General features: G+C 48.7%; 11 protein-coding genes across 11 annotated transcripts; 7 read left to right on the top strand and 4 right to left on the bottom strand.

Moving 5' to 3' along the window:
* Positions 1 to 306: 306 nt before the first annotated feature.
* Positions 307 to 1,407, top strand: LOZ57_001200 (uncharacterized protein; the record flags this gene model as incomplete). The annotated part of the gene is made up of 1 exon (XM_049250292.1): positions 307 to 1,407. The coding sequence occupies one exon, from the start codon at positions 307 to 309 to the stop codon at positions 1,405 to 1,407; it is 1,101 nt and encodes a 366-aa protein (XP_049110652.1).
* Positions 1,408 to 2,124: 717 nt separating this feature from the next.
* Positions 2,125 to 4,606, bottom strand: LOZ57_001199 (uncharacterized protein; the record flags this gene model as incomplete). The annotated part of the gene is made up of 5 exons (XM_049250291.1): positions 2,125 to 2,718; positions 2,777 to 3,090; positions 3,143 to 3,263; positions 3,319 to 4,342; positions 4,404 to 4,606. 5 exons carry the CDS (start codon positions 4,604 to 4,606, stop codon positions 2,125 to 2,127), a joined length of 2,256 nt encoding a protein of 751 aa, XP_049110651.1.
* A 1,243-nt stretch (positions 4,607 to 5,849) lies between these two features.
* On the bottom strand, positions 5,850 to 7,410 carry LOZ57_001198 (uncharacterized protein; the record flags this gene model as incomplete). The annotated part of the gene is made up of 2 exons (XM_049250290.1): positions 5,850 to 6,826; positions 6,894 to 7,410. The coding sequence occupies 2 exons, from the start codon at positions 7,408 to 7,410 to the stop codon at positions 5,850 to 5,852; spliced, it is 1,494 nt and encodes a 497-aa protein (XP_049110650.1).
* A 1,088-nt stretch (positions 7,411 to 8,498) lies between these two features.
* On the top strand, positions 8,499 to 9,053 carry LOZ57_001197 (uncharacterized protein; the record flags this gene model as incomplete). The annotated part of the gene is made up of 1 exon (XM_049250289.1): positions 8,499 to 9,053. One exon carries the CDS (start codon positions 8,499 to 8,501, stop codon positions 9,051 to 9,053), a length of 555 nt encoding a protein of 184 aa, XP_049110649.1.
* Positions 9,054 to 9,712: 659 nt separating this feature from the next.
* GLE2_2 (RNA export factor gle2) lies at positions 9,713 to 11,185 on the top strand (the record flags this gene model as incomplete). The annotated part of the gene is made up of 3 exons (XM_049250288.1): positions 9,713 to 10,201; positions 10,295 to 10,699; positions 10,751 to 11,185. The coding sequence occupies 3 exons, from the start codon at positions 9,713 to 9,715 to the stop codon at positions 11,183 to 11,185; spliced, it is 1,329 nt and encodes a 442-aa protein (XP_049110648.1).
* Positions 11,186 to 12,946: 1,761 nt separating this feature from the next.
* On the top strand, positions 12,947 to 14,752 carry LOZ57_001195 (uncharacterized protein; the record flags this gene model as incomplete). Its single annotated transcript, XM_049250287.1, has 1 exon — positions 12,947 to 14,752. The coding sequence occupies one exon, from the start codon at positions 12,947 to 12,949 to the stop codon at positions 14,750 to 14,752; it is 1,806 nt and encodes a 601-aa protein (XP_049110647.1).
* Positions 14,753 to 15,336: 584 nt separating this feature from the next.
* On the top strand, positions 15,337 to 16,800 carry LOZ57_001194 (uncharacterized protein; the record flags this gene model as incomplete). Its single annotated transcript, XM_049250286.1, has 3 exons — positions 15,337 to 15,502; positions 15,583 to 15,959; positions 16,015 to 16,800. 3 exons carry the CDS (start codon positions 15,337 to 15,339, stop codon positions 16,798 to 16,800), a joined length of 1,329 nt encoding a protein of 442 aa, XP_049110646.1.
* A 902-nt stretch (positions 16,801 to 17,702) lies between these two features.
* Positions 17,703 to 18,857, bottom strand: LOZ57_001193 (uncharacterized protein; the record flags this gene model as incomplete). The annotated part of the gene is made up of 1 exon (XM_049250285.1): positions 17,703 to 18,857. The coding sequence occupies one exon, from the start codon at positions 18,855 to 18,857 to the stop codon at positions 17,703 to 17,705; it is 1,155 nt and encodes a 384-aa protein (XP_049110645.1).
* Positions 18,858 to 19,114: 257 nt separating this feature from the next.
* LOZ57_001192 (uncharacterized protein) lies at positions 19,115 to 21,545 on the top strand (the record flags this gene model as incomplete). Its single annotated transcript, XM_049250284.1, has 3 exons — positions 19,115 to 19,988; positions 20,044 to 21,416; positions 21,486 to 21,545. The coding sequence occupies 3 exons, from the start codon at positions 19,115 to 19,117 to the stop codon at positions 21,543 to 21,545; spliced, it is 2,307 nt and encodes a 768-aa protein (XP_049110644.1).
* A 749-nt stretch (positions 21,546 to 22,294) lies between these two features.
* LOZ57_001191 (uncharacterized protein) lies at positions 22,295 to 24,777 on the bottom strand (the record flags this gene model as incomplete). Its single annotated transcript, XM_049250283.1, has 2 exons — positions 22,295 to 24,088; positions 24,151 to 24,777. The coding sequence occupies 2 exons, from the start codon at positions 24,775 to 24,777 to the stop codon at positions 22,295 to 22,297; spliced, it is 2,421 nt and encodes an 806-aa protein (XP_049110643.1).
* A 1,244-nt stretch (positions 24,778 to 26,021) lies between these two features.
* Positions 26,022 to 26,883, top strand: MNN4_1 (mannosyltransferase; the record flags this gene model as incomplete). The annotated part of the gene is made up of 5 exons (XM_049250282.1): positions 26,022 to 26,091; positions 26,167 to 26,197; positions 26,246 to 26,269; positions 26,324 to 26,468; positions 26,530 to 26,883. The coding sequence occupies 5 exons, from the start codon at positions 26,022 to 26,024 to the stop codon at positions 26,881 to 26,883; spliced, it is 624 nt and encodes a 207-aa protein (XP_049110642.1).
* Between the last annotated feature and the right edge of the window lie 133 nt (positions 26,884 to 27,016).

Here is a 27,016-nt window from a genome sequence, read left to right as displayed (position 1 = left end):
CCCAAGCACCGGGGACTTAGTTTCCGCCTAGTGGAGCGGCAATCTCATAGCTGAGGATGGGAAAGATCAAGTATACGGAGTATTTGTACGCCCCCATTTTCTCTCTGGCATAGTTAGGTACCTAGCTACGGAGTACGAATCTCAACAAATACTTTGTGGCAAAAGCGGAACCGGGAGCTTGTTATAACTACTCCGGAGTTCACTAACTAACTACCTAACTACCTTAACTAGTAAAACCTTAGTTAACTAACATCTTCTCCAAAACATCAATCTTTCCGACCTGGCTTTCGTGACCAGCTTCTTCGCATGTACTTTAGGAAGCACGACGGCGTTGGGTTTGGAAGCAGGGGTACCATCTACCACGTTAGCCCTGGAATTGTCGTCAAAGCCTCTCACCCTTCCGCAAACGACGTCTCCTCAGAAGAAGAGCCGCCGTTTATCCAAGAAGCCAAATTTTACAATCGCCTGAACGAGCAAGACGATCGATGCCAGCATATAATCGAATGTTTCATTGCGCTGCCAGACTTTCTCTTCCTTTCGTACTACAGTAACGATTCGCTCCACCGGCGGTTCTTCAACCGCCAGGAGAGGGGAAAGACACCGAGTGGCTTCTGGGGACACCTCATCCGAGTTACCGAATATGAAGACCCCGCTCTCATAGCTCGATGGATCCAGCAGCTTACTGCAGCCATAGGATACGTAGAGAAGCTGGGCTTCTGCCACAATGATATCCATCCGCGCAATTGCCTTCTTGATAAAAATCTCAATCTCAAGCTAATTGACTTTGACCGCGCCACGCCTCCCGGGCCGTTACTTGAGGGTAGCTTTGCACCATGGGCCCGAAAGTTAATTGCTGGACCATTGCAAAACACTTATGGTCTCTGCTCCTCCCAGACCGAGCAGTTCTCCGTTGGGACGTTTCTTTACTATATGGTATATGGCCGTGAACCATATGAAGATATCAATCTTTTAGACAAGGATCCAAGTGAAATGAGTCGCCGGTTTAGCCATCTGGAGTTCCCAGAACTCAATCGGAATGAGATCTTTGACTTCATAATTTCGTGTTGCTGGCACAATACCTATCCAAACATGGAACTCGCCGCACAAGACATTCAGAGCAGAACCAGTGAAATTGCGCTGAAGCCAACGTACGAGAGTATCAACCATATAAAGGGAAAAAGAAAATGTGAGTCTCTGATTCGCGAGGGATTGCTTGGTCCCGATTTTGCCCTTCGCTACCAGCCGATATATCGAAAGTATTTACTGCGGATCTGGAAGACTTTGACTGGCTGGCCCTCAATTGCCGATGTACTGAAAAAATTCAGATCATCCTGGATGTGGACTTCTTATCGTCTATGGCCTTCGTCTACCGCACCTGAATTCTTTGTTAATGATAAGAGCGACTAGCCTTCCATCTCCTAAAAATTAAGCCAGCTTTGTCTGGAGAAGCGAGTCTTATATTTTTGGTGCGTCTGAGAGATAAGATATATTTATCTAACTAGATACCGGTGCTGGTACTATTGGTTTGGATATAATTAATGCAAGAATCACATTTCTAACTGGGAGAATATGTATGAGCTTGGATCCAGTGGATATTTCAAAATTGTTGGGTTAGGAAGCCAATCGGATACCTTGAAGTGACAGGAACCTGGGCAATCAATAATATAGTTTCACTTCCATGAATAAAGGTCTTTAGCTAAGAACGTTTTCTTTTCTTTGCTATTGGCCCAATTCCTAAGACCAATTTTATCTCGGAGGGAAGCGGTCAAGGGATCTGGAAGACCGTTGAGTGTTACAGTGCAAAAAATTGGTCATTGGGCGGGGTTGGGCATTTAGTGGTGAATTGTGTCAATAGTTTGGCTAGCCGCTGTTTTATTCCATGTTGTGCATTTAACCACTGTAGTGATTGGAACCAGTGCCCCGAATTGATATGCGGCTGACAAGCAAGAAGTAACAGTCTCAACTTGAATCAAAAAATGTATCATGCTGAGGGTTCATCTCTTCACCCCTGTTCTCCATGCCTCTATATTTTCCTAGAAATACCCCACGAAGTTTTAAGGGAGCCGATAAAAATGCATGCATCGCTATTTTGCGCCAGTAACCGTGCTGTTTGGAAACCGGTTCTCATATAGTAGGAATGCTGCTCCGTACTCCAGCCTCTCGAATAAGCTCCTTCCCCCTTGCCATCCACGCCTCAAACCCCTCTGCCGTAGCCATGGATGGGAAATCGTCCCAGACCTGCCTGGCATCAGCATAGGTTGACCAGACGCCGTCAAATTCGCCCGGGGCAATCCACGACGGTAGCTTGAGTTTGACTGAAGTGAAATAGAAGTAAAGGATTTTGCATAAACTTTGAACACGTTCTTGGTATCGTTCCTTATTGATATCCGGCTTCATTCCGCCGTCGCCGAGGAGCTCCCACCAGGATACTCTCCAGCGAAGACTGACGAGTATATGCCCAAGTTGAGAAACAAGTCTTACGAAAGCAACAGAAGACATGTCGTCCCATTTGTTCTTGTTAAGAACGTATTGTAGGTTTCGATATCCGTCGACTTCAAGTTTACGACAAACTATTCGAGATAGATGTGCAGCTAGAAGGATCTCTAACTGGTCACCGGGGTGTTCAATATTCATCGGACGGTCAGGTATTTTGCTATCTTCAAAAACAAAATCGTAGCTTGCTCGACTAGGCATGGTATTCCACTGCGACAATAGCGACTATCCAGTGAAAGAAAACGTCAGTTAGGCATTCTCCCAAAATACATGGTTTTCTTACAAGCATATCATCCACAGGGTTGCACTCCTTTACGCATCTCTGCCAGTTATTAAGTTTCAAGATATGATTATCAATAAAATCTTGCAGATCGTACACATTACTCCCTTGTTTCCCTTGAAGGCATTTCACGTAGCTCCAGGATTCTTCCAAATCTAGAACGAAGAGTGTTCCCCATGCCTGTCGCACCCGTATGTTAAATTTCCCTCGACGTTTCTCCAGCAAGTCGACAAATTGATCAATGTTTAAAACAGATGGCAGCTCCATGCGACGTCTAGATGAGCCGTCCAGCGTAAGGTGGTTAACGGCACGTTGGGCTAGAGAAGCAGTCAGGATTGATTATTATAAAGAGCAACGGCGAGTACTTACATATATAATTGCACGTTCCTGCCTCGACTATTTGGAAAAAGTCTGCTTTCACGCATGGTTGCTCAACAATCATGGATTTGGCTTGCTCAACACATGCGCCACATGGATTTTGACCCGAGCACTTAAGGCGACAAAAGTCAGATAAAACGCAACGCAAATGGAACAGGCAAGATTACCTTCTTTTTCGACAAACGGCACCAGATACAGACGCTCCTGTCCTTTCTCCGTAAAGCCGCATCACGTCTTCCATTCGCGGACAAGGGTCCCTGTCGGCGTGCTCGGGCGATGGGCATTGTTTGAGAAGAAGATGCAGTTGAATTTCCTTGTCCATCTTCATGAACTATTTGAAAAGACCTTCGCGCTTTAGCGGCTGCTTTCGGCTCATCCTCATCTGACCCACTCCGAGACGGGTTGCTCAAGAGAGCCGCTCCGTGTAGTATTAGATCTGTTGGGCTCGCTTGTCGTTTAGATATTGCGGGTCTCTGCATTGGACTCTTTTCTCCTTTTTTCCGTCTTGGAGTAATCTGGCGAGTAGATGGAGTCTTTTGTCTCACTGGGCAACTCGAGAAGTCTCCTGATACACACCTGGTTTTCGCTCTCTTTGTTTCAGAAGAATTTTTCAATCGCAGCAAATTTGCTTCAAGTTGGATCTCGCACTCTGGCAGTATTGTATTTGGCTCATCTTGAAGTAGCCCACAAGTTTGCACAATTGTAGGGTGGAATGCTGAACTTAACTGTGACTGCTGGATGTTTTGGGAGGCTCTGTCAGAGGACACCTGGTCAACAACACCCTGCCAGGATGTAAACGAGAAAGGTTGTACGTTTGCACGCCCCTGTATTCCCCCATCTTGGAAATTGATACCAGGAATATGCTGAGAACCAAAAGCTAGGTAGCTGTCTGCAGCGGCTGCCTCTGAGGGCCATGGATTTGAGTATTTCTGTTCCCGCTCTAAGTTTGATAGCAGTTCTGGAGTACTCAGATCTTGAGCCAACGAATTGACATCAACAACTGAGGAAATGGCACTTGGGCAAGGAGTTTCAGTAAAATGAATTCTGCTAGGATGATACGGAAGCTCGACGCATAAATTTGATAGAACGTCAGACACGCACACGTTTTCTGTGTACTGTGGTTGTTCTTGAGGCCAGTATTCCATTTTCAAGGCAAACTGGTCGAGAGCGGGGAGTTCGGTTACTCTGGAGCTGCAGTAGTACATTCACTCAGAATTCATTTTCCAAAGTCAGTGTGATGGGGGTCACATACTCATTGTGTATCGATGCCGAGTGCTCCTCCAACCCGTGGTGCACAGCTTTTAGGGGCTGAAATCCGGGATTCGATTGTCGCACGCCGCAGTTGCTCGCATTCTGTTCAAGATCTGGGTAATACTGCCAAGTGTTCGAATGATCCCATTGAGTTGCAGAGTCCAAGTCTCGCATAAGTTTATCTCCAGCAGCAATAATCGTCATAGTAAAAGCCCCCAGGCCCAACAGTGTGAGTCACAACTCTTCCAGGATATTGATGGACTAAGGGAGTCACCAACTCCCAGGACAAGGCCCGAGAACTGAAAGAGTTTGGAAGTTAGGGTGCAGTAAATTCCTGCAATATCTGTCAGCATTGTCACCCGAACAGCCAATCCGAAGAATTCCCGTTGCTCACCAGAGAAATGCTTCGCTATCAAGATCTCACAAGTATGGAAGATATTCGCCAGCAATGTACGCTAATGCAGGTGAATAGCGGGGGATCACAGAAAAATCACAGGACAGCAGCGAAAAAGGGCGTATCCCAATGGGATCACAGCTGCAGGCTGCAGAGTCGTTGGAGCGGCTAGTCGAATGATAGCGCGAGAAGCGAGGGATACTCGGAGAGGGCAAAGAAGGTGTTGGTCAAAGGCTGAAAAAAAGATTTTTTTTTCTCTTCAGAGAATAATAAAAGGAGCAGAGGATAGACCCGAGGCATAAAGCAGGGCGGCGTGCATGATGAAATCTACTGGCGACAGTAGACTTCAGGTATCTTCATAACACTCTTCATCAGACCCCTGCCCGAACCGATAGCGGAGCAGCGAAGGGCGCGCTCCACCATGTCCAGGCATTTCGCCGCAGTTCTAGCAGTCGATCCCACAGCCAGCAGCGACAGAAAAACATCGCAGCGGCGGCGACAGGCGACGCACTGGGAGGCTCTGAGTTTGCGGTGCCAATGTTGGTTGACAAAGCCCAGACGGGCCAGGATGCCGCCGCCGGGCGCGATGGTGGTTCTTCGATCAGGACCGAAACTCAAACAGCGCGCCAGGCCGCCGGTATAAGGAAGACGACGGCCGAAAATGCCTCAACATTGTTCGCAGACAAAGCAGTGCGCGCCCACCTGGGCGTCACGGCTGGAAAGGAAGTTCCTGCTGTGCCAACGCCCCTTGGATGCTGTCATCGCATCCTGGAGGAGTTGGCACAGCAGGAAACGGCACAGAAAAAGAGGCCATGGGGGCTCCCTTATGTGGAATTGAGTATACATGCCAGGCGACCAGTATCTAGCAGGTCTTGCTGACGAGCGTGTGATAAGAGATACGAAGCCGGGAAAGAAGAGAAAGAGAGAGAGAAAAAGCGTAGTCATGAAACAACAGCAAATGCGACCAGCCCGCGATGAAACACAGAATCATTTCCTAGAGCTCCGTTGGCCAACACACAATCTGCGCCTAGAACATGAAATCCCGATTCATTATTAGATGGCCCTTGCGGCCTCGCCGGCTCCGCTTTCCACAACTGTAGCCTGCTCAGCCTTCATCTTGCCTTTGCCCACTCCGCCCTCGCCAACGCCCATTCTGCGCGCTACATAGCGCTGGGCGATCACACCCACACCCAACGTGAGCGCTTCCTCGACCCATTCTGCTACCCACTCCCTCGGATCAACTCCGCCGTTCTCGATGATCTCAGCAATGGCCTCAGGGACGACAAACTGGTCGGCCTCAGAGGCCTCGTCGGGATTTGGTTGCGACGCAGATGCATCAAGCCAGTCGATCCATTTTTGAGGAAGGGGCTGTGAGATCGTGTGGAATGTAATTCCGTGAACAGGATCGTGAAGGTAGACCGCGAAGGACACTTCTTCTTCGGGCTCGACCTCTGGGTCCACAGCGCCAGATGCGCTCTCAACTTCGCCACTTAAGCCGGCTTGAAATAGATCTGACGACACGGGCTGACATAAGGCTTGTATTGAAAGGAAGATATCGCTATTTCGTACGGGATTAGATTCTGATAGGATTTCGGATGCCTGCTTCGCTGCCTGCTCGATGCCGCCGCGCGAAGCGTAAAACTCATTCGCATAAGCTTCGGCGCTTGCTCGAGCAAGCTTCGTAGCAACTGCTGCGCCTTTGATAGCGGAAATTGTGCGTGGCTGTCTAGGGGATACGTAGCGCCACCACGGGCCATCGTTCCAACCTGCTGTAGACACCTGGGCGCCTGCTGACTCAAGGCCCCGCCTGGGGCCGGATTCTTGGCCACGTTGGATGACAAGGAGGTCGCCGCCTTCAACCTGCGCCATTACCCGCGAAAAAACATTATAGATAAGGGAGTCAAGGGACGGGTACCCCTGGAGATCGTGAGTAATGTGGATTTGAAGCCGCTCGTGAGAGGAGATCGGAGGAGCTAAGGTATGGATAAAAGACGTAAATGTAGGCATTGCAAGGGTTTTCAATTCTCCGCCTAAAGATACAATTAATTTTAGTCATGAGGGCATCCATTGGACTCTGAGGAGTAGGCGCGCATGTACCTAGGCCTTTGAGAGCACCGACATTCCCACGAACTTGTTCCGCCCATCTTTGAGCTTCCCTGTTTTGTTGAATCTCCTTCACAGCAGTCTCCGCCTGCTTCATCGCAGCACTAGCAGTTGCAAAGATGCCTCCCCACCACCCTCCTCCTCCTCCGCCGCCTGCCGTTGGTTGCGGATCGGGTGTTATCGGCGTAGGCGGAGCTTCTGACGAAGTTGTTTCGGCCGGCGTGATACTCGTATGGTAGGCTCTGGCACTATCCCCTGATTTGCGAGCCATATTCTTATCCTCACTACTCCTATCTGCGGCTGAAGGGTTGGTGCTGGTTCGCTTGAGCTGGGGTGTAGCCGGCCGGCTAGCGGGTCGCTGGACAGCAAGGTCTTGAAGCTCCGCTAGGACTTCATAAGAGGCATTAGATGGTCCTGTGGAGGATGCAGCGCCAACCGCGGCGTTGTCGACGTTGAGGTCGTCGAACTGTGCAAGCAGCTCAGCATCAGTAGGGACAGGTTTCTTCGACATCGTTTACTCCGTGCTCCGTAACTGGGTCCTGGCTTCGAAAGACTTCAACTTCATCGAAGGGAAGACAGCTCGAATTCGGCACTCTGTACTTCCGATCGCGTTGTTGATGGTGGTGTTGGATGAATGATGGAGGTCGAGTGATATGGCGTCAATCATGATTTGGCTTGTGAGTCCTGGTCTTGGCAACGTCGCGCCTACAAAAGGCCTGAACTCAAGCCGCGCAACAAAGCGAGGGACGAGCAACGCCAGAAGCATATCATCTCCAAGCAGCATGAAAGACACAAGAGATCGTCGTTTCCCAAAGGCCCGATACTCCACCGGAGCCACATTTTGTACAGAGTAAGAACGCGAGGAATGTAGTTCAATCATGCATGCTGCAGCCAATTCATGTACTATTGGCCCCTATGGTTAAAGGATATCTGCTAGATCCTCTATCTAGCCTAACTAGTTATTCGGATATACCGATTCCCGACATGAGGGCGGCGGAGAAAGCCCGGGATTTGAAAACTGCGTCAAGGAATCCTGAAGAAATATGTAATATGTAACTACGGGGTACTCCGTACTCCGCACTTCGTCTGCATCAATATGCACAAAAAGCATACCCATCATTCCTCCATTTTATATATACAACACGTACATACTATGGACTGAAATCAGTACTTGTTAAATATACTACAAATAGAGTCTATTCCGTACATGGCGCTGTGTCCTAACTACCGACGATGTCAGAGCTAGCTCTGGGGGACAACGTACAGAACACGATGCTCTCCCACAGTCGAAGGCATTATTTCTTGGGAATCCGTGGCCGCTGATTGGAACCCATCGAACTATTTTCTTCTTTTCTTAATCATGCCGTCAGATCGCCACCTTCAAGGACGCACGCATCGGACTTAACCATAGCCTGAAAAGAAAGAAACGCCGAGCCCGTTGAGAGCCCACATTCTTCGGCCGAAGGATTCGGCCCGCCCAGACCGATAGAAATCTATCCCGTTGCCAAACCAAGAGTGCAGCTAGCTATCCAACTACACCTCTCCTCCATTTCCTTTTACGTGACGGGCGGCCACACGGCCCCTCTGATCCTCGTGGCCATGAAGATTCCTTATACTGCAAACCCACCTCCGACATCCGACGATGAGGAGTCTGCCATTCTTCAAAGGGTGCTTGAACGCAGAGGCCCGGGTGGCCTGATTCCGCTCGATCTCGCTCTCCTTCACTCCTTTCCTGTCGCTGACGGCTGGAATACGTTCCTCGGCTCTATCCGATCGAGGTCGTCCTTACCGGTGGACATCCGTGAAATTGCCATATGCCGAGTCGCAACGCTCAATGAAGCGTGGTTTGAATGGGAACACCACGCTCCCATTTTGGCAGAAACGGGGTTTAGCGAGGATATGATGGAGGCAGTGAAAAGTGCTGAGATTCCAGCGGATGACCGGCTCAATGAGCTCTTCAATCGGAAACAAGTAGCGGTTTTGAAGTATACGGAAGCCATGACAAGAACTGTGAAGGTACCTGATGCAGTTTTTGGTGAGATGAAGGAGTTTTTTAGTGAGAAAGAGATTGTGGAGGTTACAGCAACTGTTGCGGCATACAACTGCGTGAGCCGGTTCCTAGTTGCCTTGGATGTTGGAGAGATGAACAAATAAACAGGCAAGCTAGAGGATATTTACTCCGTGCCAAATGGTTCTTGTCTCAGTTCAACTCGAATTGCTCGCTCCCCATATAGTGTCAAGAGCCTGGGGGCATTAATTCTAAGTACTAACAACGGTCACCGTCGGCCCGCTTCCGCGAGCTCCACCTTTTAAAAAGCTCAAGCATGATACTGTAAAAGAGACAGAAAATATTGAGAAGAGGAATCTTCGGGCTTTGTTATGCGCTGTTCTCTAGTCCACATAGTTAAGCGCTAGCTACGGCTTAAGAAGCCGATATATAGGGCGGAATTAGGGCAGTGTTTCCATTAGCTCATCACGTTATTCTTTTAGCCCATCCGTGATATGGAATCTGTCAAATATATACGGATGGAATAAACCGGCAGTGATATAAATCCCTCGGCTTTGGCAAACAAAGCTACATACTAAAAATAGCGTTGGCGGTTCATGTATACGAACCCCGCCAAGATGAAGATGGGCGGCGGCATTGGCCATCGACAGCCCTTCTACTCTGCATGCAAAGCACGGGCGGCTCTGGCACCTCGCCCAATGAAACCACTTCCAGGCAAGCTGAGCGACACAATCTCTATCCCGGGTATGTCAGGCCTCCCAGCCGCGAGGCTCGAGTCTCGACTCCTCAGCACGCATCTCACACAATGGGTAGGACGGTCTGCAATACTTGTCAGCGCAGCTTTGGGTCCCAGCACGGTTTGAACAGCCATATCAACGACGTTCACACGTTTCCTTGCAAATATTGCCCAAAGGTATTCCAGGCGCAGGCGTCGCGCAGCCAACATGTGGATGATGTCCATACCTGGTACTGCGATTCCTGTCCTCGGTCATTCCGGAGCGAACAATCAAGAGACCAGCATTTCGATGACGTCCACTCCGTAAATCGCGAAGTCGACTATGGCGCCGGGCGCGGACAGAAATTGCCGCCCGCTGCCCAGGGTTCTATCGCCCAAGACGAGACGTATGGCCATCCTCCTACGGAAGATATTTCGCAAATTGTTTTTGCAAACCACTCTAATAAGCTTGCTTGCTCTTCGTACGACGGCGAGATCCGTGTTTACAACGAGAGCACACAGCTCATTTATAAGACCAAACTACAATTTGGTGCTGCGCTGGGATGCGCCTGGAGCACAGTATGTTGGATACCCATTTGCTCGAAAGCGCCTCGTTTTAGTTTCGGCTGGGTCTAAACAACGACTGATCACTTGTGTTTTTCTGGATAATAGGATGACTCGTCCATTTTTGGCTTCAGTGCCTTGGGCACGGTGGAACGGGTCACTGGAGGAACATGTACACAAATCATTGGGCGACATGCTGATGCTGTCCTGACGGGCAAAGCGTTTGTATCTGCCAACCTGACGATATTAGCTACTGGCTCGCTTGATAAGACGATAAAGTATTGGGACATTGCAAACATCCAGCCCCCCGGTGCGCAGCTCTTGAACGGACTGGTGCTTCCGGAGAAAGCATATGCAATGGACGTGAAACATAAGCTGCTAGCTGTGGCTATGTCCAATCGGAAAGTTGCAGTCGTCCACCTTGATATGCCTGCCGCGATCGCCAAAATATTTGAGCTTGAAGTGTTTCAGCTTTGCTCGATTGTCTGCTTTCCGGATTGTTCTGGCTTTGTTGTAAGTAGTACGCAGGGCCGGTGCGTGGTTCAATATCTGGATGAGACGTAGGTTGTTCCCATGTTCGTGCCTTCTCACCAAACTCATTTAACACGACCGCACCTTAGACGACTGGGAGATAAGACATTCTCGTTTGAATGCCATCGAGTCTACCCCAAAACGATGGATGGTCCAGCGCTGGCGTTTCCAGTACGTGCGATCGCCATTCACCCCGATCGACACACGCTGGCGACGGCCGCATCGGACGGGAGATTTATTTTTTGGAACAAAGACACCGGCCACCAGCCCCGGGAATTCCCCAGTGTTGGGTATAGCATTGTATCTGCTTCTTTTAGTCCCGACGGCATGTATTTTGCCTATGCGATGAGCTACGACTGGTCTTGGGGGCCGGAGGGGAAGCCTACCGTGGCGGTTGCTGCGATTAAAAGACATAAGGTTAGTGATGACGATACAAAACCAGGGTTGATCGGCTGGCGTTCGTCATAATCACACACTTTCCATTTTGAATTATGTAACTGCTCTGTATGGCATGCTTTATTCAAGCTTTGAATCTGTCAAGAAGTATTTACAGTCGTATCTATACCTTCATGGGGTTGTAGGCATTGGTTATGTGGCTAGTTAGTGAGGTAGTTAGTTTTTCGTATTATCAGCAGCTAAAGGTAACTAGTTCCCTGAGTGCTTGTGAAACATCATCCTATTTTTATAACCAAGGATCATAATCTCCCCATAGCGGTCCAAGCCTCCTGGAGGTACGGAGTATAGTTCAGAGGATGAAGGGTGTACGGAGTACTGAGGGATTGTTGCATGCCAAACGTTTCGTTCTTGAGCCAGCTTGCTTGGTTGTTGTTATGATGATGATGATGCAAAACACGACAGTCCCCTGTCATGTCTCTCCGTCTTCCAAGTTCCCGCTGGCCCCAAGCCTTGGCTCGTAATGCATGGAATCAACGTTTAACTAGCAAATTTGCTGCAGAACGTCCTGTGCATCGCAGTACTTGCTCTATACGGTGAGTCCTGACGGCGTAGTTAGAGCTGAACGGCGCCCGTTCTCCGCGTAGGCTGGCTCGACGAGCACGACTCTCCGGTCTCTGCCGGCCGCGACTGGCGCTGGCATCGCTGTGTCGAGCGTAAAATCTCTGTTCAGCTCTGGCGGGCGAAAAGCGATCAAACAGCAGCGGATTTGTGGGTTTCGCACCACCCAGCCAATCAGCGGCGCGCAAACCCGCCAATTTCGCCCGGCAGCCAATCAGCGGGCCAGGATTTGCTCCAGACAGCCGCCTTGCCGGCGCTCGTGAAGCTCCAGCAAATAACTAAGGAAGGGAATTAATATAGATCGCAAAAGAGACTTTCCCGCCAGCAACCAGCCTGTTCACAACACAACCCCGTCCTGAATGCTGCTCAGAGCCCATTGTCGAGCTGCTCACGCCGCCGCCGCCCCTATTGATCTCCTTGCCCTTTCGTTTCTGGCTGGCTCTGCTTTCCCTCCCGCAATCTTCTTGCCACTGGTGCTGCGAGCCTCCAAAACTCTGAAGATTGAACTAATTACTATAACCTCATACATGCCCAATTTTTCATACTTCCCACTATCCCCCCTCATTTTTTTTTGCCGTCCTATTCAATCACCAACGCCATAGATTCTATTTTCCCGAATTCTTCTGAGATTTCTTTTTGTCTGCTGCGCCGGGGCCATCTAGACATCGCTCTCCGCTCAGTCCACCCACAGACGCCTTACTAAGGATCCCGGTTTTTTTGTTCCGTGACTGTACAGAATCCCTGAAAAAACAGTGGCACTCAGGACTTTCATGAGTTCATTTACTGTAAGATCCCGCCTCTAGACCGTCCTTTAGTTCCTCTACTTCAAATCAGTTGCTGCTGGCCGCTGCGCGTTCATGCGTGGCCCTTGTGGCTTGATCCTACATGTCCAACATGTTAGACTTTGGCGATTGGCATTTGCTCAGTTAAAAACTTATTTGCTTTTCTTATGTCTTATTTTGATTCCATATTTCATATTCCTTACCTTTTTTTTTTTTTTTATTTATTATTTTATTTTTATTTTTCTTTCCTTTGAAACAGTTAACTACTTAGTCTAGCATTATGTTTTGCTGTTTTATTATCAATGCGCTTTGTTGTCGTTTTGAATAAATGGCCAGTGAGCGATTTGTGTACAGATCTTGGGTTCTAGATAGAAGTTTTGAGAAGACTATTGCTGATCTGTGCTTAGGAATGCGTATGATATAAACCACTGTCATGTCACAGCGGGGGCAAGAGGATGGGGAGGCTGGTGCTAGCAGCATTGATCTGCCAGCAACACCTTCATCGAATTACCAGCCACCTGACGATGATGAGATCTCTCGACCTTCATCATCGTCTACACAACTTAGTCCCATTGAGACCCATCCTCCAGTAAAATGTCAATGGTGCCAAGAGGAGTTTCTATTTACTACCTCAGATCAAATATTACCCAAAGAAGCTCTTGAGGAGCACATTAATAGTGCACATCCAGATGTCTCTAGCCATGCTAAAAATAATGTCATTCACAAAACTTCCGTCACGGACGGTGTCCGGTCTGCCCCTGCAGAAAGCAGCCCGCCGAAACGCGGGCAAAGGGACTTGGGCGTTGAACAGCGTATTCAATTAGGATGGAAAATCAATGATGTGAAGAGTTTTACCAATGACTACCTTGGAGAAAAGGACGATCTTGACACTGTATGGAGAAGACTGTTTGATGGCTTTGAACGACCTAAACCCTATGAATTTGAGCATACCGACTCTGGCGACTTTCTACCGATTACCGATCCTGAGATTTACATTGACTTGCTTAAAGCCCCTGAATCCCATTCCACAGACGAGCTTTACACGATCACAGCAAATGCGGCCAAGGCCCTGGAAGTTTGGCAAGATGAATACATTGCCATTAACGAATTGACCAGGTTGGCCACTCGGCGGGCGATGAAGAAGGCAGTTGATCCACGAAAACCCGAAGATCCGGATGTTTTTGAAGATAAGAAAGAAGCCAGGCTGTACGGGTACAAATATGATGCTCGCCCGAGCAAAGTTGGTTGTCAAAACCCGTTCCTCCAGGGAGGATTCAAGCCAACAGCAGAACAAATGAAGAAAATGAAAGCGGCTGCTGCTGATCCATATAACGTTGACGGCTGGACTCCAGTTATGAAGGATGGAGTGGCCTACGTGCCGAGAATACGACCACCACCTCCTCCAGAGCCCAAACGCAAGGCAGGTACTGTAGCTACAGGAGAGGTTGAACAGAGACGACATGGCAAGAGAATCACACGCTACGGGGGTTCCAGAAATCCAACTACTCGAGAAGGATCTCGAGCCTTAACAGAGCGCTCCAGTCCAACTCCGTCCATTCGAACTCGCACCCAATCTCCTGAGGCACCTGATTCCCCCAGATCTTCATACAATGACCGATCAAGAAGGAAAACTCGTTCCGGCGCATATCAGAGACCAGCGGATCTAGCTACAAAATCTACACGTTCTCGCGCGACAAAGCCATCTGCACTTGGGCCAAATCGTACCCGTACCGCTCCTACAAGTGCTCCTCCGACTGGCCTTACCACAACGGCAACAACCCCTGCTTCTACACCAACACCAGGCTCAAATACTCCGGTATATGATGATCCTTGCCAGGATCCAAAAAATCAGGAGAAAATCAGGCAGTCTAAACATCCGAAGAGGACGGAAGCTATGATTCGCCACTGGGCAAAATTCAACTCGGAAGGCCGAACGCGGAACCCGAAAAGAACAAAGGCTCAGATCGAAGCAGACAGGGCCGCTCAGGCTGCAACCGCTCCAGTAAAAAAACGGAAGCTTGAAGCTGACAATGGACAAGCCAGTACTGCGGCATCCTCCCCAATGCCTAAACGACAAAGACGGCCAGCGACGAAGCTCGGAACTTTTTCTGAAATGGGCTCACCAACGTCTGAACCTTCTATGCAGGTAGGAGACATAGTTCCCCACTTTCAGAGAATCCGACCGGCTGCTCGCGTTGCAAAATCGCCTGCACCACAACTCGCAGAAAATGGGCTCTGATTTACGATTTACAACTTACATATTTCGTTCTTCATACATATTTTTTTGATACCTTACTACGACATATGAACTTTGATTGTTACAGAGCTGGACCCGGTAGGGCTAGGTATTCTAATCTTTTGATCTTCTATTTTTATCTATTTAGCAATACTATGTATTATGTTTTAGCGGGTGCATTGACGATTTGTTGCTTCGGTATGCATGTTCCTCGTTTGTTTGCGGATTTTTGAAAAGAGCCAGGCCTCACTATACCAGGTTATAGCATTAAACTTGTACCAATACATTGGGCGGCAGCTTTATTTAATCAGGATAATGGCCAACTTTCATTAAGAAACGCTGTAATCATCCTCAGCAGTCGGTAATCTCAGGCGAAAGCATCTTTAAGGTTTTCGAAAGCGGAGAGTCACGTGCGCGGACCCAACTTTCCTATCAAATCTTCTGACTGTTCAAGGGCGCTCGACTTCATCCCGCCAAACGCCATATTGTTCTGCAGACGACCCGGCCGATAGACTGCTAAACGCTGCGCTGATTTGGATTGAAATACTATCCCTTTTATTTACTCTTTGAATTAAAACATCTTCACCATGGGAAAGAAAAAGCGCGGCCATCCAGACCTTGAGGAACTCCTCGGTCGCCCGTGGTGCTACTATTGCGAGCGCGACTTTGACGATTTGAAGATTCTTATATCTCATCAGAAAGCAAAACATTTTAAGTGCGATCGTTGTGGAAGACGGCTAAACACTGCTGGAGGTAAGCAGTCGGATTGCAAGAAAGGCTTGATGCGCAAAAACTATGCAGCCTTGCTAACGTGGATTTTCAAATCATTACAGGTTTATCGGTGCATATGAGTCAAGTACACAAGGAGCAGCTGTCTGCAGTTGACAATGCGCTCCCGAACCGATCGAGCTTGGACATTGAGATTTTTGGCATGGAGGGCGTCCCGGAGGATATTTTGCAGGCCCATAACCAGCGTGTTATCACTCAGTACCATCAAGCTGAGGCTGAGCGACGCGCTGCGACTGGAAACCCAGCGCCCGGGGTGTCGGGCGGCAACCAGCCGAAAAAACCAAAACTTGAAGCTGCATCAGACTTGAAAAAGCGGCTAGCGGAACACAAGGCGAAGCTAGCAGAGAAGACGGCGGGAACAAGCAGTGGCGGTAATACTCCCGTTAGTACCGACCAAGGATTGCAGGCTGGAAATTCATACGTAAGTTTTATGAACTGCGATTTCTTTTGCTAGTTTGCTGATCTTATTTATATAGGGTACTCCGCAATATCCAGCCAATCCGTCTAATGGTTCAGCACCACCCTACAGCTATCCCCAACAGTATCAGCAACCAGCACAAACATTCCAAAAACAACCCGAGTATCCCACTCCTGGATTTCAGTCACTTCCTGGACAACAGTTTCCAGCTCAGTATTCGTCGCCAGCCATGTCGCCGTCCCATTTCCAACCTCCATTACCTGGACAAAGCCCTGTCGTTTCCGCCACGCCCCCTTTGCCATTCCAGCAGCAGCAACCGCCGCAGATGCGAACTCATACACCTCCCCAGTCAGTACCTCCAGTTCCTTCGAGACCTTCAAGTCTGCCTGCTGCCCCAGGTCTGCCTCAGAGACCCAGCTTTTCTGCGCCACAAGTCAACTCGTGGCAGATGCAGCAAATGCACCATGCATCAATACCTGTACAACCACCCGCTAGCACGCTCTTAGCAAACACGGAACTTGGAGCGCAACCTGCGGTGGTGCCAGCAGCAGGCCGAGCAATATTGGACGAAGCTAGGCGGAACGACGAGCCACAGAAATCCGCACAGGCTGCAGCGCCCGAAGAAACGACGGAAGGGAAACTATCTAAGAAGGAAAAAGCGAAAGCGTCCAGACTTGTCTATTCTGATAGTGAAGTTAGTCCTGAAGAAAAGATGGCGAAATTGCCTAGGTATGCATTCGTTCCTGAACGCAAAGAAGAGACAGTACTTCGTGATGCAACTACTGCTGCTGCTGCTGCAAGGACTGTTGATGCTTCGGATGAAATTACAAACCCACCAGAGTAGGGAAATAGACAACCGTTTGCCTGCTCCTCTTATACCTTGGATTTATTTTTTCCAGATTATATTTCAGTCGATAATGTTTTACGCCGGTGAACGGTTTGAGGAAAGATTAAATCGCGACGTTCCAGCTAAGTCCATCGACTATAAGTTCTACACTGTCTCTCTCTTTCTCTCTCTTCCTAGAACCAGCATTGATCATCAGCAAATTACGTGGTGCGCAGGTGTCTCTTTTCGATCCTCAAAATTTATCTCGGAAGGCTATTATTCCCTGTTACCCACTAAACCACCGAAGCAGCCCTTGCGATGTGTTTAATGGCATGCTAGGTCCCATAACGTCTCTTCGATAGTTTTTGTGTGAAGAACGAGTCGAAATCGAACCGTGCTTTCATTTTTGTGGGTACACGCCGTCCGATTCTGCATTATTCTGTTCGCCATAAGCTACGTTCTGTAGTGAGTTAGATTCAATTACCTCGCTGACGATGGGCGAATTGACTAGAAAAGCAAATAAGGCGTTTGCAAAGAATGAGAAACATGACAAGGCCTTCTTCTCCTCATGTAAGTTCCCTGAGATCTTGGGCGTAAGAAGGGATACCAGGTTGTAGCGTGAAATGGTTTGGTCTCCCTTTTCGACTCTCTTCGCCTTCTATGTTTTTAACTACATTCTGTGCATTTTATGACATGAGCTTGATGAATAAGATCATTATGGTTCTCTACTGGCATGATCTTCTCAGGGAGTGGCTGTTTATTTCAACGCCTTGCTCCTCATAATTTGGAAATATTAGAATGAATCTTTGATTCACTTGTGAAATATGCCCAAAAGAATGGCGGTGTGTACGAAGTACATAACACACCATCATAGCCAGTGATTTTACACGTCATATTATCTGTACATAGCCCATTTAAATTCAGTTTGCATCTCGATCTCTTAACACATCCATAATCCATTCGCGCCGATCCTCTATAGGGCAATGTCGTAATGAAATATATGTCTGGCTCACCAGCGGATCCCGCAAGGCTTTCAAAATAACACTATAACGAGAGTATGGGACCCGACCTGTTTCGTTCCTCCAAGAGAGGGGAAGCAGCTGATCTGCTTCCTTTACAAACTCGGTGCATGCGGTCTGAAAGGGTGACACCATTGAAGTACTTATCCCCCTTGATGTCTCAACAAGGATATTCCCGTATGTTATGAGAGCATTGACTAATCGTGACTCCGCTTGGAATCTATCATCAGTAGGCGTAGGTATGGGAGGTGGTATTTGATTTGCCACCTGGCTGATGACCATCGGAGGTGCGGGTATTCCAGTAGGTGCTATGGGGTCGGGTTGGTATAATGGCTTTGTTATGGCAGGTAAAGCAGGCGATGGCGTTGAGTTTTCGGGTTCAACGGGCTCCAGCCTCTCCTTGTCTCCATTTGATATCTCTACCCTGCTCTCATCATGGTCCTCACTTGTGGGATTGCCGTACATGAGCTTCTCAAGTAAGTCCATATGAGCAGGGCCATGCGCGCGAAATATTTGTAGGTCGGGGTGACGGTCAAAGTAGTCTCTGGTCACCTCAACGTTATTAACATAAGTTTCAATATGTGAGTTCCATGTCCAGTCAGCAACTTGTTTCTTGTGTCTCTCCCAAAGCCTCCAAATGGTTCTTATTTTGCGCCAGCGATTGTCACATATTTCCCTCGTCATGGGTTGATCAGTGCTCTGCTGGACCAAAGATACAGCAATACTCCACCCTGCAGCTCTGAAATTCCAATTTAAAGTATCGAGAGACTGTTTTCGAGCTTCGACAAGGCCGTTCAACAGCGCTCTCTCCATCACATGTGTCCACAGCGTGCGCGCATTTTTGACACGGCCCCTGGCCGACCGCCCCGATGATCGGGCCTCGCCCACTTCTTCCTGTAGCTGCGCGTCGGCTGACATTTGGATTTCATCGCACGGGTCTCGTGAATCTGGGCGTAGAACCACCGGGGAAGCCTCAGGTGGTTGGGGGGAGGTATCGGAGAGAAGGAAATTGCCAACCCGAAGTCGAAGCTCCTGGCGGTGATTATCGCTCAGCATTCTTTGTCCAGCTCATAACTGCTTGAATGCCGCGTCGCCCGTTCGTTGTTCGCAGCGGCAGAACAGCCGTTGGTCGGAGTTGGTGATCGGGAACGCTCCCGTGTGGATCGACGAAGCTCTTTCGGCAGAAAATGACTAATCAGGCTTCAGCTTCGTGAGCCGGGCGGGATCAGGATACTTACGCTGGCCGGTCTCTGAGAGCGTAAGCTCCATGGCTTCACTTTCTGCTCCCTAAAAGGACTGCGAAGGACGGCATCATGCCCATCTCCGAGCGAACACCGCTGCTGGTCGTGCAGGTCTCGCGCCCACGCCCGCGGTATCGGCATTCACGGCTGCGTCAAACTTGTACCTTTTGCCTCGGGTGCATCCTCATCGTCAGCGTGATCCTCTTTCTTCTGCCCTTTGGCCTCCTCCCTCGTGAGCACGGCTCTCTGTGGGATTATCTCCCCGGTGCCCATCCGCTACCCTACAACTGGCCGGACAGCCAGGGCATATCTTACAAGGCTCTCCAAGAAGTATTACAGACTGTCCCCAGCGAGGACAAGGCAAGAGAATGGAGTCACTACTATACTTCTGGGCCTCATCTGGCTGGGAGAAATGTCAGCCAGGCTATATGGACCAAAGAGAAGTGGGACAGCTTCGGTGTGCCCGAGACAAGCCTGGTTTCGTACGAAGTGTATATCAATTATCCTATCGATCATAGACTGGCCTTGATTGAAAGAGATGGAAAGAATTCAAAGGTTACATTTGAGGCGACCTTGGAAGAGAAAGTCCTAAACGAGGACCCTACCAGCGGCTTAGCCAGCCGCATCCCTACCTTCCATGGTTATTCCGCTAGCGGAAACGTCACGGCTCAGTATTTATACGTTAATTTTGGAACATTTGAAGATTTCGAAGATCTCGTTAGAGCAAATATCAATTTAGAAGGGAAAATTGCATTAGCCAAGTACGGCCGTGGTTTCCGGGGGCTTAAAGTGAAGCGTGCACAGGAGCTGGGTATGGTTGGTGTAGTTATCTATACCGATCCCCAGGAAGACGGTGATATTACAGAACTGAATGGCTACAAACCATACCCCGAAGGCCCTGCTCGCCATCCAAGTTCAGTGCAGAGAGGTAGTGTCCAGTTTATAAGTAAGTGACGTGACCCACAGATGTCTCGAGAGGTTTAGATCTAATAATTTTTTAGGCCAAGCTCCTGGTGATCCGACCACCCCTGGTTACCCTTCTAAACCGGGCTGTGTTCGAGGGGATCCGCATGAACAAACTCCTTCAATCCCGTCCTTACCAATTTCATATGCCGAAGCAATCCCTCTTCTGAAAGCCTTGAATGGCCATGGTCCGAAGGCTACCGACATGAACAAAAATTGGGAGGGTGGTGCGCTTTCACACAAAGGCGTGAAATACAATATAGGGCCTTCCCCGGAAAACACAGTTCTCAATTTGTACAACGACCAAGATTACGTGATAACGCCTTTGTGGAATGTTATTGGCGTCATCCGGGGCTCTCTGTCTGATGAGGTAATTATCATGGGGAATCATCGTGACGCGTGGATTGCTGGTGGTGCGGGCGATCCGAACGGCGGGTCAGCTGCGCTTAACGAAGTCATTCGCAGTTTTGGAGAAGCCCTCAAAGCCGGCTGGAAGCCCTTGCGGACCATCGTGTTTGCCAGCTGGGATGGCGAAGAATATGGCCTTATTGGGTCTACAGAATGGGTAGAAGAGAACCTACCCTGGCTCTCAAAAGCAAACATAGCTTACCTGAATCTTGATGTTGCTGCTACTGGGCCGAATTTTCAATCCAGTGCTAGCCCTCTCCTACATAAAGCAATCTACGAAGCTACCCGCCTCGTTCTATCCCCAAATCAAACAGTAAAGGGGCAGACGGTGTGGGATACCTGGAACAAAAACATTAGCCCCATGGGCAGTGGTAGTGACTTTACGGCCTTCCAAGATTTTGCTGGTGTTTCAAGTATTGATATCGGGTTTGTTAGAGGACCTAACAATCCAGTTTACCACTATCACTCTAATTACGACAGTTTCTATTGGATGGAGCACTTCGGTGATCCAGGATGGCATTATCATATTGCAATTGCCAAGATCTGGTCCTTAATGGCCGCCTACCTCTCCGAAACGCCCGTTCTTGCCATGAGCGCCGCTGACTATGCTACTTCGCTACATGAATATTTGGACTCTGTGAAGCACACAGTGAAAATCAATAAAACGCCATCTTTAAATTTCCATCCACTTGAGAATTCTATTTCCAAGCTGCGGCATGCTGCCGCCAAGTTTGACGAATACGCGGCGTCTCTCTCTGCCAACTTGAAAAAGGACATTCCATGGTGGCAATACTGGAAAAAGATTGTTCTCTACTTCAAGATTCGTGCCGCAAATGACAAATATAAGCTACTAGAGAGAAGTTTCTTGTACAAAGAAGGCTTAGATGGTCGTAATTGGTATAAGCATGTTGTTTTCGCACCAGGGAGGTGGACAGGATACTCTGGAGCGACCTACCCAGGTCTTGTTGAGAGTATTGAAGATGGGGATATGGCCAATGCTAAGGTTCGTTCTCTTTTTAGTTATCCGCTTTACTTAATTGGCATTCCTTTTACTAACCTGGACTTTACTCAGAAATGGAGGGACATTATCAAGGCTAAGATTGATGATGCTACGAAGATTTTGAAGTTATAAAGGCAAATTACTGGAGACAGTCTGCAATTTGGACAAAGATTAGCGATCTATATAAGTTGTTTGGGGAATTTGACTATATTGCAGCTTTTGTTTACAATTAGACATTGGCCATGGTCTTTGTATGCATGTAGCCGGTTGCAATGGAATTTCGTTGATATCTATTTCGATATGTGTGCCATTAATGGAGAGGGTTATACGTGTCAGCTTTTTAGAAATCTCGACTGTTAGTTAGGAATGGAGGGAGTATAGAAGTATTTGAAAGACACCTACGTTAAATTTTATCAGCATTTCCACCACATCTAGAGTATGTACATATACACGCATACATTCTTGATCCCTAGCCACAAGGAGCCAACGTGGGAATACATACCAAGTTTCAAGCATCATCTGAGTAGGAAAAGAATTGAGAGGCATGCTATTGTTCGTTTCAGCTTGCCTATGGGTATTCGAGATAGGGGAGAGAAAGCTTATAGCTGAGTTTGATTGGCCTTGGGAGCGGTATGAGTGGGGAAAAGGCAGTTCCACCAATGAATTCCCCCGCCAAAAGACAAGGTTTTTTGGGTGTGTAAAAGAACCCATCCCATGCGCCAACTCCATTCAATATCAAAAAAACAAAAAAAAAAAAAGACCAAATACACAGCTTCGAATTTTGAATTTAGAAGATATCGCGACACAATTTTCTTGATAGTTATTAAAACACAAATACAAAAAGGAAAGACTAATAGAAGCATTGACAATGATAATTCTACTCAAAACCAAACATTTGCCGTTGACAGATCGTCATTTCTAATATCGTGCTGGAAATCACGCACCACTTGATTCCATTCATCCCAGGATGGCGGAGGAGAGATCATGACTTGGCTAAGATTCACCATATCGCCATTATACAGATTCTCCTGAGGGAAGAACGACCCGGATAGCATGGGCACGTCGATCGAGTCAGAGCTATAATTCTCCGTGTTGGGGGTGAAGCTCGCATTGACCACAGGCTCCATAGGTATACCGTTGGGAATAGCAAGGGCCTGCGGAACCGGAGGCTGCGTTGAGAATGTATCTAGAGGTGTTGGGTTGGCAAACATGTCACAGTGTGGGGGCACATCGCCAGTGAAGGCGGGTTTCTCCTCCAGCCGCCTAGAGAGTTGTTCTAGCCGCGCCTCACGAGCCTGTAGCGCTCGAGCCATTAGTTTCCGAATGCCAGGCCACAGCATACCTTTCTTCTGCTGGCCCTTGATTTCCCATGCTTTGTATGCAGCATTGACGGCTCTCCAGGCTCGATCCACAACCGGACAGGGTCCTGCTCGCACGCATAGGTTGGATAAAACATATGCAAGGGCGTGCCATTGCATATGCGTGCGGAAAAACCATCTCCATTTTGACGTATTGTCATTCGTTTCCAGGAGAAGCGCAAATTCAATAATTTCAATAGACGAGCAAAAAAGACAATTTTGCGCCGCCTCTCCAGGTGCTAATTCCACTGTTCTCTCCTGGGTCATCGGGTGGTGGACCATGAGCACCAGTTTGGCCACAACTAGCCGCGACATTGTTCCGCAGACCCACTGGATTGGGATGCTCATGTCGCAGTATTGCACGTATTTTCGTTCGAGGTGCCTGCCAAGCTCTCGGACCAACTCCTCCCGCTCAGCTTGGGTGTACGATTTGAACTCCTTGCTCAAGCTGCTTGGAGGTACATGGGTGAGCCTTCTCGAGAGCTTGACTATGTCGCATCGAAACAAAATAAATGTCACGTCTGTACACCCGACTCTCTCCGGCGGATATTCCTTTGAATCCGGTGAAATATCTTCATCGTTAATATTTAGTGGAGGAAGAGTGTCGTAGGAAGCCTCGTAAATCATAGGATCGCATCCATGATCCTCCGCGGAGCAAAAGTCAATCAAACAGAGCTGTAACCAGAGCCGACGGCGCATATCTGTCTCAAAAGGTGTCAGGCCAAACGCAGCTCCATCACGATGTAAGCCAATTCCTCGACCTATCTGAATGGCAAGGGCTGCCATCGACAAGACATAGCGAGAATCGCTATCTTGCCGAACACAGATTAAAAAGAGAACGAGGCTCTGCAGTAGAACAATACTATGAGTATTTAGCAAGTTCGCCCTCGCAAGGGCTTGCTCAACAGCAAATCGATAGCGTCTTAAAGCGGTATCGCGATCCTGGCCCAATTGTGATAAGCATTGCTCTGTCGTCATGCTTGTGATGGTGGTGTAGTAAATCGTAAAGAGCAATGCCTCAGTGCTTTTGCTAACAGAATCAAGATCTGCAGCGGCATCCCATAGCATTTTTTTTAATGTGGGTCGATGGAATATAGGCACAACTGGAGCAACATTTTCAACGTATGTTTCCCATATTATGCCGACTTTTTCTGGCGGAAGGTGAAATTCCCGCAAGCTGTGGGCTATCGACCAATACCCAAATAAAAAGCCATCGTTGCTGTCCCACGATTGCTGGCCAGGTCCAGAATTACCGGGGGACGGATACTCATCTTCGTCTGATGTTGGGCAATCGATCATATCCTTTAGCTCCCCAATCTACCTTTTGTTAGAGCACAGTTTTGTGGGGAAAACGGTTGGCAGCCGTGTGGAGTCCCTACCTCATCTCCAAATTGTGTCCAGAACCGATGGCTGACGTATCTGCTTTTCCCATCGCCAACTACAAGCCTGCCCATCTCCTCTCCCACAGCATCCACCTCCCCGGTTTTTGGGGGCTGCTCGGCAAAGATACTGACGTCCGGTTCGCCAACTTTTGTTTCGTTGCTCACATCGTTAATCTTGCCAGCCAAGAGATCTTCGCTCGGTGCCGAGGTGGAGAGGCTCCTGACGATAGCCTCCAAGGTTTTAAGACGCGCTAGTAGCTCAGTCTCAGTGGCCTTTTTGGATTTTCTAGGCGCCCGGCCAGCTCCCGGAAACACACAGTCGACTTTTGCTTTGACACAATGGGAACATGGGTGGATTTTATTACAGCGTATTTTGCGTCGACGACAGGTCACGCAGCTGCGCACATTTACTCGGGGGTCGGATGAGGAGGAGGTGGTGGTGGCGGTGGTGTTGGTGGTTGTGGTGCTCGCCACTCCAGGCGGGGAAGAGTTTTTAGGCGTCTCGTTGTGAGCAGAGGAAGAAGGGTCGGAGTCTAGATGGTTTGGTGACGTGTACATTGGCGCGCGATGCAGTCCGGAGACGGCTTCTGGGTGGGAGAAGCCGTAGGCGATGGACGACTCCATGTTGCGAGGTTGCGGTCCCTGCTTCAAGGCTGACAAATGCGCCGGGCACAGGAGGATAATTTGTAATTGGAGGAAGAACGAGCGGCTTTCGCAGCGCCAGCTAGAGCACACTAGTGAATCATTGCAGCATCCAAAGGCGCGACGGTTGCAGAAGCTTGCTGGTGTTTGTTGGATATGCAGCGCAACAGCAGGTCGGCCACATGTTGGTGAGGTCATTTAGAATTTCTTGGCGGAGATCAGATTTCTAATGCCCGCTGCTGATCAACATGCTCTTCGGCAGCAACCAGCAACCAAGAGTGTCGGCGCCTCTCTCCGTACTAGCCGTCAGACTGGCGTTCTCGCAATCCTTCATCTGGGGTTTTACGCGGCCTGTTCCTCCGAACTAACAGCCTCACGGACTATCTCGAGAGATCTCGCGCACAACTACCCAGCCGCACAAACGGGCAGAAGGGCGGTTAGCCCCCAGCCACGGGAACCTACCTACATACGGAGTATAGAGTGCAGACAGACAGACAAACAGACTCCAGATGTACAAGACGGGCAGGGGCTTGGCGACGGGATGCCGATGCGGAGCCTCGCCGTTGCGGGGCCACGACTGAGCCTAAAAACACGCGAGCCGGCCATACGTGGCTCCGGAGTCCCGGCCCGCCACAGTGACGCACCGGCCACCCAACTCAGCCACATCGCACGCGCCGCGGATCCGGATTGGGACGCCCCCAAGGCTACCCCATGCCTTTTCCGGACTAGTGTTCTTTCTTGGGAGTCGCGATTGGCTGCCGGCATGCAGTCTTCTAGGGCTTCCAGCAAATCAGCGCGCGCGAATCGAAACCGCCGGGGACTCAGATAGCCGCTGGCCCCTTCGGCGCAATCATAAATACTGCTTGCCTTGAATTCTCGGGGTGAGTTATATAACTTGCCCCTGGATGGATGTCAAATTCCTGCTTTCTTTTTTCTCCCCTTTTAATGGCTTGACTGGCGCTCCATTTCCTTCCCCTCGGTTCCTACGGAGTATATATAACGCCGGAGTACATAGCACCACTACTTTTATATGCCCTCTTTTTTTTACAGACATTCTATTATTAGCTTCCCTAACTGCAGGCTGTACTGGGTAGCATGCCGTCTTCGAGAATACCGTCGGGCTGAGCGTTGTTTATGCGAGTTGCTCGATCTTTAATATGATAACTGCCCTTCTGTTTCTATCATGGCTTCTCATAGCCCAACTAGCATCTTGCGATGCCGATTTCATGAGTGTCCGAACATCAATGAACACCGACTACAGTGGCAAAATGGGCGATCCAGCTGACAAGTACTTCCGTAAGTGATGTTGTCCGACTATTGATATTGTTTGACTACCATGCTCCCCTATTATGTAACTAACATTTCCGATAGATGAATCAATGTACGTTATTCGCCTTAAGCTGTGAGCTCTCAAGAAATCAACATGACTAACTCTTCAAACTACTTGCAGATTCCACTATCATTATGACGGCCGGTACATCGAACGTATACCCTATTTTTGAAAAGCAATTGCTAACTGCTGTAATAGGTTTGCTTCTCATCCTATCCACGATTCACAGCGAATTCCTCATCTCACGACAATGGTTAAATCATACCTCTCCACAATGGCTGATATCGGTGCCGAAACCTGGATTATGCATGGAACTCTGCTGGGCTGGTGGTGGAATCAAAAAGTGGGTGGATGCTCCCCTATGTTATGCACCGTTCGATGGCTAATAACCGAACTTTATATAGATCATGCCGTGGGACACCGATATTGACGTCCAAGTCTCAGAAACAACGATGCATTTTCTTGCCAAATACTATAATATGACTGAGCATCATTTCAATGTCCCTGGAACGAGCTCCGGTCGCACATTTCTTCTTGAAATCAACCCTAATTATATCAATCGGACCCCAGATGACATATTGAACGTGATTGATGCGAGATGGATTGATACATCTTCTGGCCTGTTCATCGACATCACTAGTGTCCGGAAGGATTATGATTATCGAAAGAGAGGCGCCTCTGGTGCCCTTATGTGCAAGGATAATCACAGATACAATGTATGGTTTGCACTCTCCTTCCAACAACACCATTGCGAATAAGCAAATATTGACAAAATATCAGGAGCAAGACATATTTCCTTTGCGTGATAGCTTTTTCGAAGAAATACCGGTGAAGATCCCATACGCCTATACGAATCTCCTTGAAGAAGAATATGGTGTGGCCTGCCTCACT

This window comes from Ophidiomyces ophidiicola (genome assembly GCF_022830035.1).
Source record: "Ophidiomyces ophidiicola strain CBS 122913 chromosome Unknown scaffold_3, whole genome shotgun sequence".
NCBI classification, from domain to species: domain Eukaryota; kingdom Fungi; phylum Ascomycota; class Eurotiomycetes; order Onygenales; family Onygenaceae; genus Ophidiomyces; species Ophidiomyces ophidiicola.
Note: the sequence above shows the minus strand (reverse complement) of the source record. Positions and strands in the feature narration are given on the sequence as shown.